The 19,326-nt window shown below is 41.0% G+C and overlaps 1 protein-coding gene across 1 annotated transcript; it reads right to left on the bottom strand.

Annotated features, from left to right (window-relative positions):
- Nucleotides 1-617: 617 nt before the first annotated feature.
- LOC143840026 (uncharacterized) lies at nucleotides 618-12,051 on the bottom strand. Its single transcript, XM_077342925.1, has 5 exons — nucleotides 11,786-12,051; nucleotides 9,256-9,453; nucleotides 5,989-6,028; nucleotides 3,756-3,859; nucleotides 618-1,115 (listed from the first exon to the last, which is right to left on the bottom strand). Exons 1-5 carry the CDS (start codon nucleotides 11,855-11,857, stop codon nucleotides 891-893), a joined length of 639 nt encoding a protein of 212 aa, XP_077199040.1. The 5' UTR covers nucleotides 11,858-12,051; the 3' UTR covers nucleotides 618-890.
- Nucleotides 12,052-19,326: the final 7,275 nt, after the last annotated feature.

The raw sequence follows: 19,326 nt of genomic DNA, 5'->3' as shown, positions 1-19,326 counted from the left end.
CATTCAGACTTAGGATGGCACTATTTATGATAACAAAAAGAAAGTACTTCAATATATAATTATTGTCAACTTAGTTTTAGATCCTTGTGTATAGTGGAGGGATGTTTATAGGTGATAAGTGTATAGGTGAAAACATTTCCAAGACATTTCTTTAGCATTCAATGCCATTTCTTAGTTTTAAAAATATTCTTCCATGCAGCTTTCCCCTTCTTTCAAACATTACTTGAAATGGTGTGTACAGATATAGTCAATTACATGATTTCATTGATTTAGATGGGGCATTGGCACAACCCACAACTGCATAGAATAACCCCCCTCCCCATATTTGTATATTTATCAGTGGTACAAGCATGCTGACTGAGAGCCAGGGACAGGGTAGTGCTAAAGGGGATATGACTTGCATGGCTGTGTTAAAGTTTTTGTTCCACTACAGTCATAATTAGGCTATGCTTTCTTTTTGAAGACATGCAAAACTTCTTTTATAAAAGGCAAGCATAATAAAGAACATTTCAATACCCTTGCTCTCTTGTTGAACCAAGAGCATATTTAAAATGTAAGTTACAGATTCAAAAGATAAAGTTGTTTACGAAGACTTATAAAATGACTTAATCTGGCACTTGTCATGTAAAAATATATATTTGTCTTACAACACTGAGAGTTAAGGCCACAACAGTAAGACTGTGATAGGCATATTGTATGTAAAATTATGAAGACTAATAAATACTAGAAAGTTGTTCCACAATCAATGTAAATCAATACAAACATGCTAATTTTAGGGGGGGGGACCATAATCATTATGTACATGCGTTATTGTTTTCAAGTATAAACAGCAGTCTCTGCAAAACAGTCGCTTCTGTCATCACAATATTCAAACCTCATACACTTAAGTACTAAAGTACCACGCAGGTAGAGGATGTCTTTCTGCCCTGATTTGTCAGTGACATTTCCTTCTGATTTTCCTCAGTATGGTTCTGGTTTTCATCCTGACTACTTTTGTGAGGTAGTCCTGCTTGAGTTCCAGTTTCGTCTTCACTCTGAGGTAGCTTTTCAAGGCTGCTTTCATCACAACTGTGTGCATTCTTCTGCCTCAAAGACTTCCGCTTAAAGAAAGAAAACTGAAATACAAATCATATGTATATGTTAAATAAACTGAGTACTTCTTATATGTACTGGATAACTTTACACATATTTATTTACACACACATGGACATATATAAAAAAGAGGGGTCAAATATATCTGTAGCTTAATCCATTAGTTTAAAGGGGGATTATTTTTTTTAGTAAATGTATATAACATTACAGTTATTAAAATAACATAACCTATGTTTAGAACTGAAGTCAACAGAAGTAGGACATAGAAGTGAAATTCCTAATTATTTATTGTAACTCAAACAACAAAGCATTATGCAACTGCATGATAATTGCTAACAAATGTTTGTATGCAACATCCAAACAGACTGCAAAGCATTTACACCCACAGAAAAAGCAGCAATACATCAGCCAGAAAGTATCCTTTCAGAAGAACTTGGTATATAATAAAATGTTGTAAATGTATCCTAACTAAACAAGCCATTGTCATTGTTTTACAAGTCAACATGACTGATTAGCTCCAATCTTAAACACAAACTCCTGAAAGAATCTTTTTAAAGGTCTGTAAAATTCTCTAATTGAGATAATTTGTATAGCTTCTGATCTGATCTTAATGGATGAGGAACAATTCAAATGTGCATTAATGTGGTAGAAACATTCCCAGACATCACTATTTCAGTCCACAGGAAGATGACTAAAAAAATCAAAGCTCCTTCAACATGAACAATTATAATGTCAATAAGAAGACTAAAAATATGGATGTGAGGGATCTGATTCTCACAGAAAATCTATGTGGGAACATGATGACTGGGGCAGGGTTACCAACCTTCAAGTGGCAAGGAAGGAAGGAAGGAAGGAAGGAAGGAAGGAAGGAAGGAAGGACCTTTGCCCGGCCTTTCAGCTGCCTGCCTCTGGCACTGCCTTTTTTGGGCTGCCAGTTCCTGGTTGGGAAGTACCTGGAGATGGGGTGGGGGAGCCTGAAGCCAGAGTTTAGGAGAGGACAACCAAGAGATTCAGGAGATGCCAGAAGAAGGCTGGATTTTAAAAACTATTTACTACAAAACCTCTATTTTAAAAAGCATACTCTAGCAGTATTTCTCTTTTCCAGGACTGAAGACCTCCCCCCTCCACCAGCTGACTAATGAGAAAACCTTCCTGGGATCCAGCTGAAAGACATTTCCCCTCCCTCCTCCCACCTACTTCCTTCAATAGTTCCTCCCCACATGGCTCAGGTTATTTAACACTTTCAGGGCTGCAGGCAAGAGAGAAAAACCTTCTCCCATTCCTTTCTACAAGATCTGCTCTAGAATAACACTGTATGGGGGATCCCTGGCTGAACAAACTCCTAAGAAAGCAGCAGGCAGGGGGGAAAGATGAAGGCAAACTCCAGAAGGCTCCCCCTTCAGCCATCCAGCCTTTGAAGTTTACCTTTAAACATGCTCTCTCTCCCCTCACTCCCTCCTTCCCTCTTCTGCCCCGCCCATGGGTTGCTACAGGGCTGGAAATGAGGCAAAGGAAGCAAAGGAGAAGGGAGGAATAAACTGAATAAGGAAGGCAGAGGGAGGGAAGCAGTGGCTTGTTGCTCTCCTTGCTCTGTTGTTTCGGTCCTGGCCCCTACCTAGTGGAATAAGCTCCCGGGTGAGCTGCGGGCCCTGCAGGATTTACCAGCTTTCCGCAGGGCCTGCAAGATGGAGCTCTTCCGCCAGGTTTTTGGTTGAGGCCAGGGTCAGCGAATGAGTGCCAGCATTCCCCGCCCCCCCGGACCTAGTAAGTTAGATCTCCTCCCCACCCTCCCTGCCGCTCTGATAGCAGGGGATAGGAATAATGAGAGCTTCCGCCATGTTGGGATTGTTTTAAAGTCTTTTAATGGGTATTTTAATGGGGATAGGGCTATTGTGACCTGCCACGAGCCTACGGGGAGTGGCGGGAAATAAATCTAATAAATAATAATAATAATAACAACAACAACAACAACAACTACACAGTGGCTGGTGCCCATGTGAGACCCTGAAATTCAGCACACCACAGGCTGCCCCTTGGCAGGTGAGCCAGAGTTTGAATTGGTTCACTAGACAGCAGGTGGATTGCCCAATGCTGGATACATTCCTATGCTGTCCCTGATAAAGCTGTGGCCTACTTTTATTCAAGCAGTGGTGTCACAGTATCCCTTCTCACAATACCACACCCCTATTACTAGCTCCTAGGTCCGCAATGTCTCCTGCCCATCATTAACATACATAGCCTACAGAACATGACAGGATAACATAGAAAGCTCTGAACCCAACGGTCCTAGCTTACTGAGTTTGATATATCAGTTGCTTTTAGCAAAGTGAAGGCAGCCATATGAGAAAGGTAGGGCTTACTTCCAATTTATTTAAATAATTAAAAAATCTACAAAATAAATTTGTGCGTCATGCATGCAGAGAATGATTGTAGATGCTTAAGGATTCATCATTGAGGATGATATTTGTACAGGAGGCAATGAGGACAGAGTTTCCTATTTTAGCATTAAGCCACCAGGAGAGCAAAATGAGAATTTCCTCAAGAACTGAAATTCAGAAACAAAGATAGGGGGAAAAGTATGAAGGAATGATCCCAGATGTATCAGATACTAATTAGTTTTCCTTTTTGTTGTCAAAGTTAAACATGATTCTTTAAAATGTTACCGTTTTCCTCTTTCCCAGTAGTCTTCCAGATGTGCTGTCAGCATTACTGTCTCTAATGGCTCCTGAAGAATTGTTCATGGCACAAACCTCTGCATTCTCGCCCTCTAAAAACAACATGATACTTCAGAAGCTCTGCTTTCAACTATTTCAAACACAACCACAGAGAAACAATAATGAGACCTGAGGGATATTGAATTACACTAAAATTATAGAGTCAAACTTCAAGAATTCTAATTTTATTTAGTGCATAACTATTTTAAGGTTTTTATTGCACTTCAGATGCTTCTGATAGAAGAATGAAACAGTGATGACTGTATCAAATATTTGGCCTGGCCAGTTTAGTGGCATCAGAAGGTAGAGTGTACTACATGAAAGCAACAAAGCAGCAAACATAACCCACTCAGCAAAGCTCCTGAGCTCTTTGAGCTGTAACTATTTCCACATGGCAAATGGAACAAAACTGAATGAAGTACTCTGTGTGTACAACTCCTTTCTCTTTAACATTTCTTACTCGTTAACAGTTTAGGCAAAAACGCTATTTAGCAAGATGTCTTTTTAAATGAACATATTATATTAAAAAATCTTTTCTTGGATACATCCATCGTGCACTGAAGATCCTTGAGTTACAGTGGCAGTAGCTGGCAAATCAGTGTTTTAAAGATCCATACAGCCAATCAGACCTCCAGTGGGCAATCAGAAGCCCTGTTAGGCAAGAGCCTACCTGGCCCCACCCACTTTCTAAAAACACTTGGAGGGTGTCAGGTGGCCCACAGGTACCACCACTGGGGATCCCTGTGTTACACTAACTGACCTGTCATTTCCTGGATCTCTAGACTGTTTTTAAAAATCAGAGTAACATATGCTGCTTTCAAGTCCTTGGGTACAGAGCCCAATTTTAGCAACAAGTTATATTCAGGTTAAGAGTTCAACAATTTCACATTTGAGCTCCTTACATCAGGAAAGCAAAAGGGCTAGAATGGTAACAGATTTAAGAAAGTCTTGAGAAGTAGTTAGAACTGATGTTTCAAGATTCAGAAAAGTACTTCTCTTCCCACCCCTGGCCCACAGGGAAATTATAAAATTTATTTGAAGCCTAACTTTCATTACTGGGTTCCACTTTGCTTTTACTTGAAAGACTAAAATCAGCCAGCACTATATTTCAGTCTTAGAAATAATTTAATGGCAACTGGAACACTGCTCCTACTATATTGCTTACTCCCATCTGGAAAAAAGTAATTAGAAAATTCAGAAAGAAATAAGATCTAAACCAACTCTACTATATTTACAATAAGCTTCCTGCAACTGGCTGGAACTGACCATTTAATATAGTTGGCTTTAACTGTGTTTGGTCTCTCTGTCTAATTTAAAATTGGCAGGTTGAGTTCTTTTTCTGACACAAAGTAGACCACAATGACAGCGTGGCAACAGTAGAGGAACATACCGTTTCTTTCCTGCAATCACTGTAAAATTAAGGACATCAGGCCAATCGAATCAAAGCTTTAACATGAACATCTAAAGCAGGCTTTCTCGTCCAGGGTTTTGTGAAACCCTGGGGTTCATGACAGCCCTGGAAAGGTTTTCCAAATGGGTGGGAGTTCATTTTTTAGGTAAATTTTAAAGCATTTTTTGGATGGTTATGGCCATATATGGTCATGTTGACCTACTTCCCCACCCAAAATGTGCAATGATGGGCCTGGAGGGGGTGGGAAGGGGAGAGGCCCTAGGTAGCTGTATACACAGCTATGCTTCCCAACCATATTTCTACTTGTATGACATAGGTCCACTTCATAGTATTTGACAGGTCTGTGGGCCACTGATTTATTCAACTTTTTTTCATGTACTACTTGACTGGAATTCTCTTTGTTTCAGGTATAGGTTCTGTCTGTTTAGCTTTGCTGTATATATTATTGTTAAAATAAACTTGTAATTTGGGAAGGACACAGGTTTAACCCCCAGAATCTCTTTTTAATATGTAGTGGGTGAAGCAAATAGTGAGAGTCACTAGCAGTCAGAGTAGACAGCAGTGACATGGTTAGAACAGTGATCTGTCTCGGTATAAGAAGTGGTGGAAATGGAGCTGCACAAGCCCAGATACCTACGGCTGAGAACAGTTTCAGATCCAATGAGAGCAGGCTGACTTGCTTTGAAAATTAACTTCTTAAGCTATTGAGTATTTTATGAAACAAAGATGTCAGTTAATAATAAAAAGGTAAATTGGCACAATTTTTCTTACCTTGCTGAGTTATTTCTCCTTCTGGAGTGGTCACTTCTTTCTAAAAATAAAATACACAAGACAGTGTAATCACTGTTGCTCTGTTATCACTGTCATTTATTTCAATGTTGTTACTGAGTTATACTGTAGTGTTCCATATTCTCCTATGTTCCTATAAACTGCTCTGAGTCGCAGAGGAGGGAGGCATATAGATATAAGAAATATATAAACGTTTCATTGTGGCACCTCAGTGACTCATATCTAACAATGTTCTAACAGAAGCAGCAATTGACACAGTTCCGTTTCAGCGGGATTTTTTGTAATTCCTAGTGCTTTCCTCCTTATATATTATAGTGCCTAGCAATATCTTGTTCAAATGCAAATGCAAGTAGGGACTCGGCCCAAGGAGCTCCTATGGTCTCATTCTTGCACTTCCACTTTCACCTCTAGCACATAATGGATATTTTGTGCTGGATCCAACCTTATGTTTTTAACTTAAAGATAGTTTGGCTTATTAAAAGAAAATTAAATGACCAATTATGTTTTAACTAGGGGCAAAGCCCGTTTTATCCAAGAATACAATGGGCCCTAGAGCTTGGCAGTGGGAAGAGGAAGGGGAGGAGTTGTCCAGTCTGTAAGGGCATGAGGTTGAATGTGTGTGTTGTGTGGGAGGTTGTGGTGGCATGGTGGCAAATGACGGCATGGGTGTGGAGATATGGGTGTCAAGAACCTGTGGTGTGGAATGTTCGTTGAGTGTGGGAGAGGACTGACCTTTGGGAATTGTGGCATAGTGGTTACAGATGAGCTTTCCAGAGCCATGTCCTCAGATATGAGAAGGAAAAATCAGACTGGAGACTCTTCTTAGGAGAAGATTACATGGCAACCAATTCCTCCCAGTTCTGCGTCATTTCCCTTCTTGTGTGAATTAGGCCACATTCACCGAAATGCCCCTCTGCCCTAATACACATGGGGTAGTCACAGTACACAGGTGTCCACCCTGTTCCTTCTTTTCCATTTTTTCACTGTTGATAAAATGTTATGTGCCCACATGCTTCTTTCATGGTTGCTCCTAAGAAGAACGGATTTTTGTACCCTATTGCTTACTACTCAAAGGAGTCTCAAAGCGGTTTACAAACACTTTTTTCCATTCGTCTCTCCACAATAGTCAACCTGTGAGGTATGTGGGGTTGTGAGAGATCTGAGGACTGGGAATGGCCTACAGTGACCCAGCAGGCCTCAGGTGTCTCAAAGCATTTTCCAATCGTCTTCCCTTTCTCTCCCCATAGCAGACTCCCCATGAGGGAGGTGGGGTAGCAAGCCTCACAGGGAAGCTGGCAACTCTAAGAGGAAGACTCTCTATGCACAGCAGTCTTGACCTTAGTAAGGTTTTTTATACTGTTTTTTTATTTGCCAGGCCAAGGTTATTTGCCAGGCTAAAAAGTCATTTCAGTTACCATGTGTCTCCAGACATTTACTTGTTCCCTATTTACAGTTTCAGGCTGTAAATATTTATTTAGACCTTCCTGCACTTTCCAGAAACACAGGACTGATGCTGGTCTGCCTGTCTGCGCCCCAGAATACAAACAGTTACTGGTAAGGGCTGGCCATAGCCCATAGCCCAGGAGGGACACACCTGCACCACTCCCTACCAACTGCAGGCCAAACTGGCTCCTTTGAAGGCTGGACTCTGAGGCATTGTACAATTTTGAAGTCCCACCTCCAAACTTCCAGGAATATTTCCATTCCAGGGGGAGCCAACCTCTAGGTGGGGCCTGGAGAGCTCATGGAATTACAGCTCACCTGCAGAGTATAAAGATCAGCTCTCCAGGCAAAAAGGGCTACTTTGAACAGGGTTGTGGTAGAGAAGAAACATTTAAGGCCTCCCACGCAGGTTGTTGTTGAATTGAAAGACTTGAGGCCTACTGCACAGGGTTGTTGTGCAGATGAAACAGGAGACAAAAGAGCCAGCTTCTTCTGCAGAATAATGCTGTGCAGTGACCTCAAATCTGCAGAGTTGCAAAGAAGAAAGCCACATGGCTTGGCTGTGTCTAACCTCCGGGCAGAGCAGTATTTTAAGTGAGAAGGGGCTTTTCTGTGGCTTCCCTGTTAGCCAACTGTTTGGCAGAAGGGGAAAGTCCCCCCTCAAAAGGAAGGCCCTCAGGCTCCCCTGCATTGCTCTATGAAGGAAAGTGCCTCCCTCCCCTCAGTCAGGGCCTGTCAGGGGCTTCTTCGCAGAAGGCCTGAAGGGGGGAGGGAACCTCCTGCCAGCTCTGTCAGGATTCTGAGGCAATTTGCACTTGGACATGGCAGTTAGGACAGCCTTGGGGCAAAAAGGGCTGGTGCAGCCTCATTCCCCTTGGCAGACCTACTGACCTCCTCTCCCTGCAGTGGTCAGGAGCAGACTGGCAGCCAGAATGGGCTGGATGAATGGAATTTTGGTCTGTCCTGGTGAGGGGCGAATTGGAAGGTGCTTCGCACACCTCCCCATTGGCCGCTTGGCCCTTGAGTGGCACTTGGAGGGGCGAATCAGGAGCCGCTTTGTGGCTTCTGATTCGCCCCTCCGAGTTTTTATCACGGACAGAGCCCCCCCTAACTCCTCCCCAATAGCCCTTAGGGCTTTATTTTATAACCGCAGGAGCGGTTAAAGATACCTTAAATTCATATCTGTAGCACAACTGTTCAACACCACGGCAAAATAAAATTATCTGAAAAGTTGAAAATATATTACAAAATGTGTTTTAAGCCAGTGGTCCCCAACCCCTGGATCAGTCAGTACCGGGCTGCGGCTCCTCCTCGTCCTCCTCTTTGGCTGTTGCCTCGGGGGCTGCCCTGCCACTCTGCCGTCAGCTCACCTTTGGTGCTCTCCAGTGGCCGCCATGCCTGGGGATCCCGCTCGGTGTGGCACTGCGCAGCTGCTGCTGGTCGCGCCCCCCAGCGGGCAGCAGGAAGTCAGGGGCGCCGGCGGGAAAGCAAGTGGAGCAGGGGCTCAGGTGGCATCGGCGTCCCTCGGCAAAAGACTACCTCCCCCCCCCCCGGGCCTCAGTAAAATTGTCAAGTGTTGAATGGTCCTGGGGGATAAAAAGGTTGGGGACCACTGTTTTAACAAATAAAAATTTAGACAGAATTTACTTTATACCTCAAACCTTTAAGGTTTTATTTAGCATTTTACTAAGATCACAGACCTACACGTATGCTGCTCAATTCTGGCACATGAATTACTGTATAGTGGATAATGGGATAGTGACATCTGCAGTCTTAAGAAGCACTGAATGAGAAAAAATGGCTTACCTTTATGGTTTCCATAATCGTTTGATTCCTTTCTGAGCTTTCATTGGATTTACTGCTCTGTCCCCCATTTTCAGATACTTGTTCATCATATTGTGCTGCATCTGCTTCTATCTCCTCCTTGTCTGTTTCTACTTTTTCATCAGAGTCTTCATCTTCATCATCATCACTACTCTCTTCCTCATCAGATGAGTCTTGGTCCTATGATATGAGCGAAGAGGGATTTTATAGCCCATGTCAAGCAGAATTAATGAAAGCTTTGTAAACCCCACATGAACCATTCACACTGGTCAGAAACTGTTGCCAGAACCTCATAATCTTAAAAAAAAAGAATACAAGGTCTTCATTATATAGCATATTAACAGCTGTTCAACAATGATTTTAGAGCAGATTGTAATCCCAGCTCAGATCACACACTGCCAAACTCAGATTCCTTTTCCCACATATAACAATAACTATTTTTATATCATATATGAGAAACTGAATAAATGTGTGAAGAATGTTCTACTATCTTTATTTTAAATGTTTAAATTGTTCAAATTAGTATTAGCGTAGTAAACACAGTGGTAACTCCAGATTATTTGCTGTTCAATTCACTGACTATTACGAAACATCAAGCGGAGATTTGTGAGAATAGTGCATGTCTATTAATTATACTGTTTGCCTGTATATTCACTATAGTGGTGGCAGGAATTGCTTCTCTGCCTTAGCTGTGGTGGGGTCAACTTTCCTGCCTTCCTGTAGTTTTGCCGCCTCAGCAGAGGTAGCAAGTATAATAGGGCTGCCTTCCCTGCCTTGGCAGTAGTGATGGGGTTGGCTTCTCTGCCTCATTGACAATAGGGACAACTCTCCTATATGCCTGCAGCTTTGCTGCTTCAGCAGCGGGGGTAGAAACAGCTTCTCCACCTCAGAAACAGCAGGGGTGGCTTCTTTACCTCAGCATCTCTGGCTCCCCCAGCCACCTGAAAGTTTGCCATAACTCCTCTGCCTGCAGATTGCCCCCTGGACAGCAGAGTAGGTGGTAGACAGTGTGGGAGCATTGTCTGTGCCTATGATGACAAACCTCTTTCTTTTTTTTGGGGGGGGGGGAGGGAAAGGTTCAAGATTTTTCTGCAAACCTGAGGGGAAGGGTCTCACAAGAGAGCCAGTTTGGTGTAGTGGTTGATTCCCTGCCCTTCACAGAATGGGGATATATGAAACAAGTTCTGAACAAAATATATGAGTAATATGATTGATTTCTTTGCAAGAGTAATCAACAAAATTTGTATTGCTAAGAAAGTATCTTATAGTTGTAATAATTGTAATGAAATTATGTTCAAAGTGAAAACAATGTATTTGCATTTTAGTGCAAATAAATTGTCCTGTTATTTCAGAAATAAAGATAACCTTACTATAACAGTGTATTATAAAATCCAATCTTTATATGGTATAAGTTTGGGGCACTTATAAAACTGAATACTTGCTGAATTAACACGCTAATCAAATAACATACCAATTCTTAATGAAATGGCTAATCCTGCACTGGCAAAGTAAAAAATCAGAGATAAATTCATCAAAGGAATTATTTTGCTATGGCGATTATTTTCAAGGAACCTGGGCAATGGTTATGCTGTAGGCAATGGCTATGCTTTACTGTGGATAATCCCCTCACTGTTCTGAGGATAATCATGCACGTCTTCAGAACAGATAAGGTCATACTTGATGTGTAAATAAAATCTGAATTTTGGCTGCTTGTCTATGCATATGATAGAGAAAAGGATGCTGCGGTTGTCAGGAGCTACCAGCTGAGGGAGTTTAAACCTACACCCCCTTCAAATCTCTGCTCTGTATGTTTTAACGAAGACTGTTTCATGTATCGTTGACTAGTTTTAATGTAAACCGCCCTGAGCCTTCGGGGAGGGCGGTATATAAATCTAAATAAAATAAATAAATAAATAAATAAAATAAATTAAGACAGCAAGAAACCTCTTCTTAGGCTTTTACAATTTGGCCCCTTATTTCCAATCTCTACAGATTTCCAGAACTATTCAGGTTCATGAGAAAAATTAAGAAAAAGTCTCATTACTTCATACTGCTCCTTAACTTTTAAGCTAAGGAGCTAGATCCCATTTGAACAGCTGCTAAAATCTATCATAGATGTGTACAATTTCACAGCTAAAAGAGTGATAGGTTTGCTGCTATCTTCTAATAAATATCACCATATGATCACCAAGAATTAAAAGGTTTCTAGATTCAGAAAAATAATTACATTCAAAAGTCACACAATACAAGGTGTCTATAGTACCTGCACCACAGTCATGTGCTCTATCTTAGGAAAAGCAACAAAGATGTGGATCCAAAATTAATCTACCATCTCAGATCCTCCTCCTTTCAGCACACAGCAATGTAAGCCTAATGATATTCAACTAGTCAAGAAGTTTACTGAAGGCAGAATATTTACATTAGAGAAAGGATGGAAAACAAAACCACAGAAAATGGAATCTAAAAGTTTCTAATATACACACTTCACACAAGACTAACGCTATTAAATTACCTTCTGGTGTGTAACTCTTGGAAAGCCGACATCTCCTTTTACAGCCACAGCATACATCTTAAGCTGATCCATTATGAAACAAAACTATCTTGAAAACAGCCCTCACAATAACCCTCTCCCGTCTTCTCCATAGTTCCGCTGGGTTCCGCCTTCTCCAGAGAATGTGGTCAGTGACATCTCACCCAACAAGCTTTGTCCTGTTTTCCCTTTTGTCAGGACACACTAAGCCAGTTTTCTTCTTCTGTGCCATTCTGTGTATTTGGGTAACAGGAACTTCTCAGATGAAAAATAGCTTGGCTGGCAATGATTTTGATGGGATGGGAATATATGATGGAATCGTTCTGTTACCCATTAAAGCTAGTTCTGTTCCTGTTGACTGTAGAGATATACTAGCTCTACCACACAGCTACATAAACATCAGACAGATTAATTTACCTCTCAAGGCATTATCTACGAAGTATATAATGTATCATGGGGGAAAGAAAAGCAAAGTTGTGATGAAGGAGATCCACAATATTATCTAAAATGCTGTACAAATGTGACAAGGAAAGAACGATCTAAAAAGGCCTTTTAGGTATGACAAAAGTATATTCCTCATTGAGAAAATACCTCACATTTGGCAACATTCCCTTTTGCCTTTTAAATATTGAGGGACAGAAGCAGATATAAAGAATGAAGGACAGGATGGGACCTGCAAAAGAGGGCCATACGAAAGGAGCTTATTCCCTAAACTAGCTGGAACATGCCATGTTATCAGTTCTTCAGTACTGCTTTCAGATGTAACAACTGCTTTGATTTTAAAGAGTCTAAGATGTAGAGAAGAAATGCACATCTGCAAGACAGAACTTAATGCAGAGAAGAAAGGCACATCTGCAAGACTGAATTTTATGTGCAATTGCATGCAGATTTATTAACCGCAGTTCTCACCACCCAAGCAAATCTGAGTAAGTTGTTATTTTTTCTATCCATGCCCTATTTCTCCTGAACATTTTAAAAGTTATTTTATATATTGGTCTGTTCTGCATAAAACAAGGTGGTTTATGGGAAGCTCATTTTCCTTCGGCACCCCAAAGGTCAAGACAGATATTGGGGGGGGGGAATCAAATTCTAGACCAAGGAGCATTCTAGCTCCTGTACTTTGTTATACAAATTCAAATTGTTGTTTTTTCCTATTTATCTCTAGAATCTGTTAGCCATTTTCATTATGCTGTATCTATTTATTCGCACACTCTGCCTGTAAGTATGAACTGATTACTTCCACTTCATGACGCTGTATCTGAGGAGGTGTGTGCACAGGAACGCTCATACCTTGAATAAAAAGTTGTTGATATAAAGACACCACTGGACTCTAAATTTGTTTATGTTTCGCAACCCATTATTCTAAAGGAACTGTGATTTCAGCTGCAAAATTTTACAGAAATTTCTGTATACATTATGCAGAATGTATACATTATGCAGAAATCAGAATATCTACGCATGTCATAGTAACACGAACACACACACACACATATTGCCTCATACTGAACCAGACCACCAGCATCACTGACTGCCCCTCCCCCTTTAAACTGGAAGTGCCAATGATTGAACTTCAAGCAGGCTATATGCAGAGGCTTTTCCACTTCCCTCACCAAGCACCAAGTGGAACATGCTTGAAATTCTGGTTGCATTGTAAAAGTATGTTGCCACTACAGTAAGACAGAGGAACTGAAGACCCCTTTAAAAGAATTAGTATAATAGAAAGCTTTCTTTTAGATTATTTGAAAGAGGAGTTCATAAAACTGAGATACCTGGCTGGTGAAACCAATCCCAAATGTTTTAGAACATGTCAGTTTACCATTTAATTAAAGGTAAAGGTAAAGGTATCTCCTGTGCAAGCACTGGGCCATGTCTGACCCTTGGGGTGACGCCCTCTAGCATTTTCATGGCAGACTCAATACGGGGTTGGTTTGCCAGTGCCTTCCCCAGTCATCACCATTTAATTATTGCATCATAAAAAGAGAAAAGAGTAAACAGGAACACATTCATTGCACAAACTTCTTGACAATTTAAAAATTATATTTTATGTTACTGAGCTCATGTGTTGAAGTTTTATGACAGGACTGATCAGACATATAATAAGGAGAAATAATCAAGGTACAGGATTTCCTATATCCCATAGATAGAGGAGGCAGTGAGAAAGCAGCAAGTTAGTAAGATGCTGTATTAGTGTTATATTTGTTCTGAATTCAATTAGCACTCACCCAGACAAAAGCAATGTACTTTTAAAATCCTACATATTTGCCAATGAACAACTATATGCTGTATTAATAAAAAACAGATGTTCCACTTATTGGTAAACCTTTTCACTCTCTGCAGTTCTGAAGCAGAGGTAGAAGATTGCTGAGAATGAATACCTAGTTTAGCGTTTCTGATTAAAATAGAAAGTCAATTTAAGACGTTCAGTCCAGGAAGATTTGTGCATAAAAGTGCCAGCAGGAAGTAAAACTAGAAAACAAATCAGAACTGCTTGTTATTAAATGGCCTGCTAAGAACACACTAGCATCATCATTACTAATATGTGAATATTCACATCTTGTCCAATTGCTAATCTTATAGCAATTGTTAGCATGGAACTCCAATCTTATGCAATTGGGACTGAGGCTACCAAGCAGGCTCTGCTCATTTTCATACAGCAGTTGCAGGCCATGTCAAATATCTATTAAGAGGTACAGAATGTTAACGCTTTATCCTCAAGTTGGATGTAAGTAGTATGATCATTACACATTCAGATACATGTGAACATATTCATACCCATCTATGTCTTTTTCTGAGAGTTGCCCCAACTTAGTATAAAGGATAGTTTGGCCAGTTATTTGGGGAGAGGGGGCAGCCTCAGCAGTATTCATTTCTACACGTATGCCCCTTCAGATTCTAGCAGTTCTCCTGATTCAATACTTTAGTAGACTCCATGATCTCCCCACTTCACTCTGTCATGATACAGAAATCAGAGCAGCCTGCCTTTCCACCCAAGAACAAGTCCTCAAAGTGGTTTAAAATAATCTAAGAGAGTAAATTTAAATACTGTATAAACCATATACAGTAATATAAATCCATAATAAAATTACAGCAAAAGTGTTAAGACTCATGAATACTTTTCTAAAACACCACAACCAACAGTTACATAACAAACAGTTAACTGGACAATGTATATACAAATTCCATTCAAACATCATCAGACCAAGAAAGAGGTTCCTGTGGAAGGGAATTCCGTAATCACATTTTCCTTCGGCACCCTTCTGCTCACTAGAAGGCCCTCTATCTCCAGTGGCCATCCACTGCACAATGGGAACACAGAAAAGAACCCCCAACGATGACAACAATGCCCAGGCCGGCCAACGTGGTAAGAGGTCATTCTGTGGTCCCAGATCATTTATGGCAAGGGTCCTCAACCTTTTTGACTCTATGAGCACTTCTGGAATGTTGATGTAGGGTGTGGGTTGCAAAATAGCTGCCATGAGAGGTAGAGCCACACACTCGACAATGAGGAAGCCCAAGTGCAGGGGGACAGGATAATTTTTTTAATGCACTGCAAAAGAGAGAGAATGAAACCAGCACTCTGGGGGCAGCTATTACCAAAGCCATACTCTTTTACTCTTCACAGCCAATCCAGTCTCTGATGGTTAATCAGTAGCCTTGCTGAGTAGGAGTCTCACCCACTTTCTGAAAACACTTAATGAACACCAGGGAAAGTGTTGGCAGGCATCATGGCACCCACAGGCACCACACTGGAGAGCTCTGATTCAGGGCTTTAAAAAGTAACCATCAGTTCTTTGAACTGGACCTGGGAGCAAACTGGCAACCAGGTGGAATGTGAACAAGATAGGAGCAAAATATTCCTGAAGATTTGCCCCCACCAACTATCCAACAGCCACAGTTTTCAAATTGTGACTGCCCTACATTATGTACATTCTAGTCTAACCTTGATGTCAGTAGGGCACAACCATAGCCAAATTGCTCCTCCCTAGGAAGGAGGAAAAGCTGACAAACCAAATTAATCTAAGTTAAAGGCATCCCTAGCTAAAGCCACTAATTGAGTGCCAAGGAGTAACCTCACCTTGAAAAACTCAATTCTACCAAGGCACTACATGTCCCAGCTCAATCATTCCTCTAATCAAAAACATCTCCTCCTTGTCTGGATTAAGTTTCAGTTTGTTCAACCCCATCTAATCTGATCACTTATTCTAAATACCAGTTCAGAATTTCCATTGCTTCCCAGAGATTAAGAAGCAAACAGAGAGGGAGCTAGGCGTCATCTACATACTGAGAATAAGAAAACACAGATTCTTTGGATGACCTTCCTAAACAGCTTCATATAAATGTTAAAATAAAACAGAGGATAGAATGGAATCCCACAGCATTCTGTAAAGCAAAGGCCACAGGGCAGAGCACCACCTTCTGAGACCAGGAAGGAGTCACCACCACCCAAGAAGGTAGTCTAGAACGATACTATAGCTGATTGTACAGGACATAACGGATTGATCAAGAATTAAAAGGGATATACTGCCCATGTTTGTCAAACGGCAACCACACCAGTTTCTGTTCAAAAATCTGGATAGAAGCCACCATGAAATATCATAATGTAGTCTCCCAATAAGACACTGGGTTTGTCCCTGTTGTCAGTGTAGTTCAGATTTCTTCTTTTTACTAAGTATATATTAACTATAAATGATATATTTGGCAATACTGACTACTTTTGCTTCCTTCATTCTCATACTGACCCTTGTCAACCTTCTGCCAATATTAACAGACCCTTCCAGGTATCTATACCAGAGACAAAAACAAAGAATCCAAACAAAGGAGAACCTGGAGGGGGGAGGGGGATGTATCTGAGTCAGATCTCAGAATGCATAATATAAAGAGGATCCTGAGGAAGGATATGACGGGATCTGTTGCAGGAAGGTGAAATTGGTGGAAATTGACAGTTCAACATGGATCTAACCTCATGTCTTAAAGTTAACCAAACCACTCCTGCAAATGCAATTATTAATTATGTCTACATCAAGAATTACCATTCCATAATTCAACCCATATTTTGAAGATTTTTCAAGGCATAGTACATTGTGAGATAGAGATGGATGCATTTGTAAACACTACAAAAATCAATGTATGGTGACACAATTTTTTTAACGTTGCATATCCTGAGGATATGAAGACACTTGTATAATCAAACTAAGGGCACCAGCTTTACCCTGATCATAGTTTGATAAGGAATATATTATTCAATGCAGTGATATGCATTTAACTAATATATTTATTTTTAACTAAAACTCGAGATATTTAGCTTTTGTGACCGTAAAGAGACGCTTTTTAAAGATAAAGAAGCAGACTCCCTTTGTACTTCTGAGCCCACAATGGGCTCCAAATACTCAAGGAGGTGACCCCCCAAAGTCTCACAGTTCTCTTCTCACCAATGGTAACCATGGACTGAGTTGGAAGCATGAGTCCTGGTCTTGCATCTCCTCTATCACTACACTAGTTTGCAAGTGAGAGTTACCTCACACATTATGTGATTCAAAAGAATTCAAAAGAATTTTCAGCTAAACATCTGGAAGAAGTTCTTGAAAGAGCAGTTCTTCAGTGGAACAAGCTTCCTCAGGAGGTGGTGAACTCTCCTTCTTTGGAAGTTTTTAAGCAGAGGCGACATAGTCATCGACAGAAATGCTGATTTTATGACCTTAGGCAAATTGTGAGTGGGTGGGCAGAAAGGGATGTGTCAGTGCTTGTCTCTCGTGGCCTTTCCTTGCATAGCCAGGGAATTGCTGGTTGCAATTGTGGGGTGGTAGGTGAATTCCCTCCAGGCCAGGCTGGATTCTGGAGATTTTTGGTGGAGAGGATCACATTGGCATGAAATTTCCTACTGTGGGTAGGAAAGTAGTTGTGAGTTCCTGCATTATGCAAGTAATTTTATTTATTTATTATATTTATATACCGCCCTCCCCAGAGGCTCAGGGCAGTTGGACTAGATAACCCTGGCAGTCCTTTCCAACTCTATGATTCTATATACATTTTTGTCATTAATTCTTTTTCTGTGCTCAGATATTAAGATTATTTAGTGCATACATACAGATTTATAAAATCCTTTAGTTCTTCCTATGCAGGGTGCAGTACTCCAATGATAGTCCTAGTCAAGAAGAGATGTGGCAGCTTAAGATCACCTATTTTCATAACGTTACTGAGATCAAGATGGGGTCTATTCATCACAAAGATGAAAAAAATGCAATAGCATGTTTTCTGCTTAAACACTATTCTGAAATAAAACTCTTGGTCAAAACAGGAATGTAACAACAAAAAATATCTCAAATTTATGTCACCATATCTAAAACAAAGAACAAATTAAACAGAAGGGTGATAATGTTTTTTCCCCAAAAGAGTGCACTGTATTTTAAACTTTTGTTTGGACTATTATTATAAGGCATGCTCAACATATTACACTGACATATTTAGTGAGTATGAGAACATTTGGAAAATAGAAGCCCTAGCACTGATGCTAGGGCATGGAATAAAATGGAGTAAGGTTTTGTCCTTTGAGGAAACCTTTTTAACCTCTATTCTCCACAGAATACAAAAGATGTAACAGGCGTTATCCAGCCAACAGCCCATGCAACAGGTGCAGTTTTCTATGTTCTCCTTCCCCAAAAGCGTTATTTTCACCAGATGGTGCTGGAATTTGTGGCTTGTGCATAGGCAACCAAACACACACGCTTTTGAAACACAGAAAAGCCTCACCTTAAAATAAAATTGGATATTGACTTCAAGGCTTGTGCTCTTTAGTTCATAAAGGCATACCTCAGCAGTTTTTTTTGCTACAAAAGGCAATCACCAGGATAAAAACACCCTCCCTGTTAAAGGTAAAGGTATCCCCTGTGCAAGCACCAAGTCATGTCTGACCCTTCGGGTGACGCCCTCTAGCGTTTTCATGGCAGACTCAATAAGGGGTGGTTTGCCAGTGCCTTCCCCAGTCATTACCGTTTACCCCCCAGCAAGCTGGGTACTCATTTTACCGACCTCGGAAGGATGGAAGGCTAAGTCAACCTTGAGCCAGCTGCTGGGATCAAACTCCCAGCCTCATGGGCAGAGGTTCAGACTGCATGTCTGCTACCTTACCACTCTGCGCCACAAGAGGCTCAACCATCCCTATTAGCAAGTGCTTAACAGTGCACTAAATCGGCTTTGGTAACCATACAGACAAATAACACTGTAATTGTACTGGTCTGTAAGGAGACATGAAGAGTGAAGTCAATAGACCTTTAAATTAGATCACTTGGATTTACACAGGAGAACACAGCACACATCTGTTACTGGCAAATATGTACTAATGTAGGACTGTCTATTCTGTGCTTTAGATTGAAAGCTGCACTTTAAGGTAGCGGTCCCAAACCTTTCTCAGGTCAGGGACCGCCTCCGGAGTGAGGGAAGAGCCGACGGCCCGGGTGCTGCGAAAATGCGCACGTACAATTGCTGCGCATGCGCGTTTTTGCCACTAGGGGGTGCTAACATGCATG

Source organism: Paroedura picta, chromosome 6 (assembly GCF_049243985.1).
Source record: "Paroedura picta isolate Pp20150507F chromosome 6, Ppicta_v3.0, whole genome shotgun sequence".
In the NCBI taxonomy this organism is placed as follows: domain Eukaryota; kingdom Metazoa; phylum Chordata; class Lepidosauria; order Squamata; family Gekkonidae; genus Paroedura; species Paroedura picta.
The sequence above is the reverse complement of the archived record's forward strand: the minus strand, read 5'-3'. Positions and strand labels throughout refer to the sequence as shown.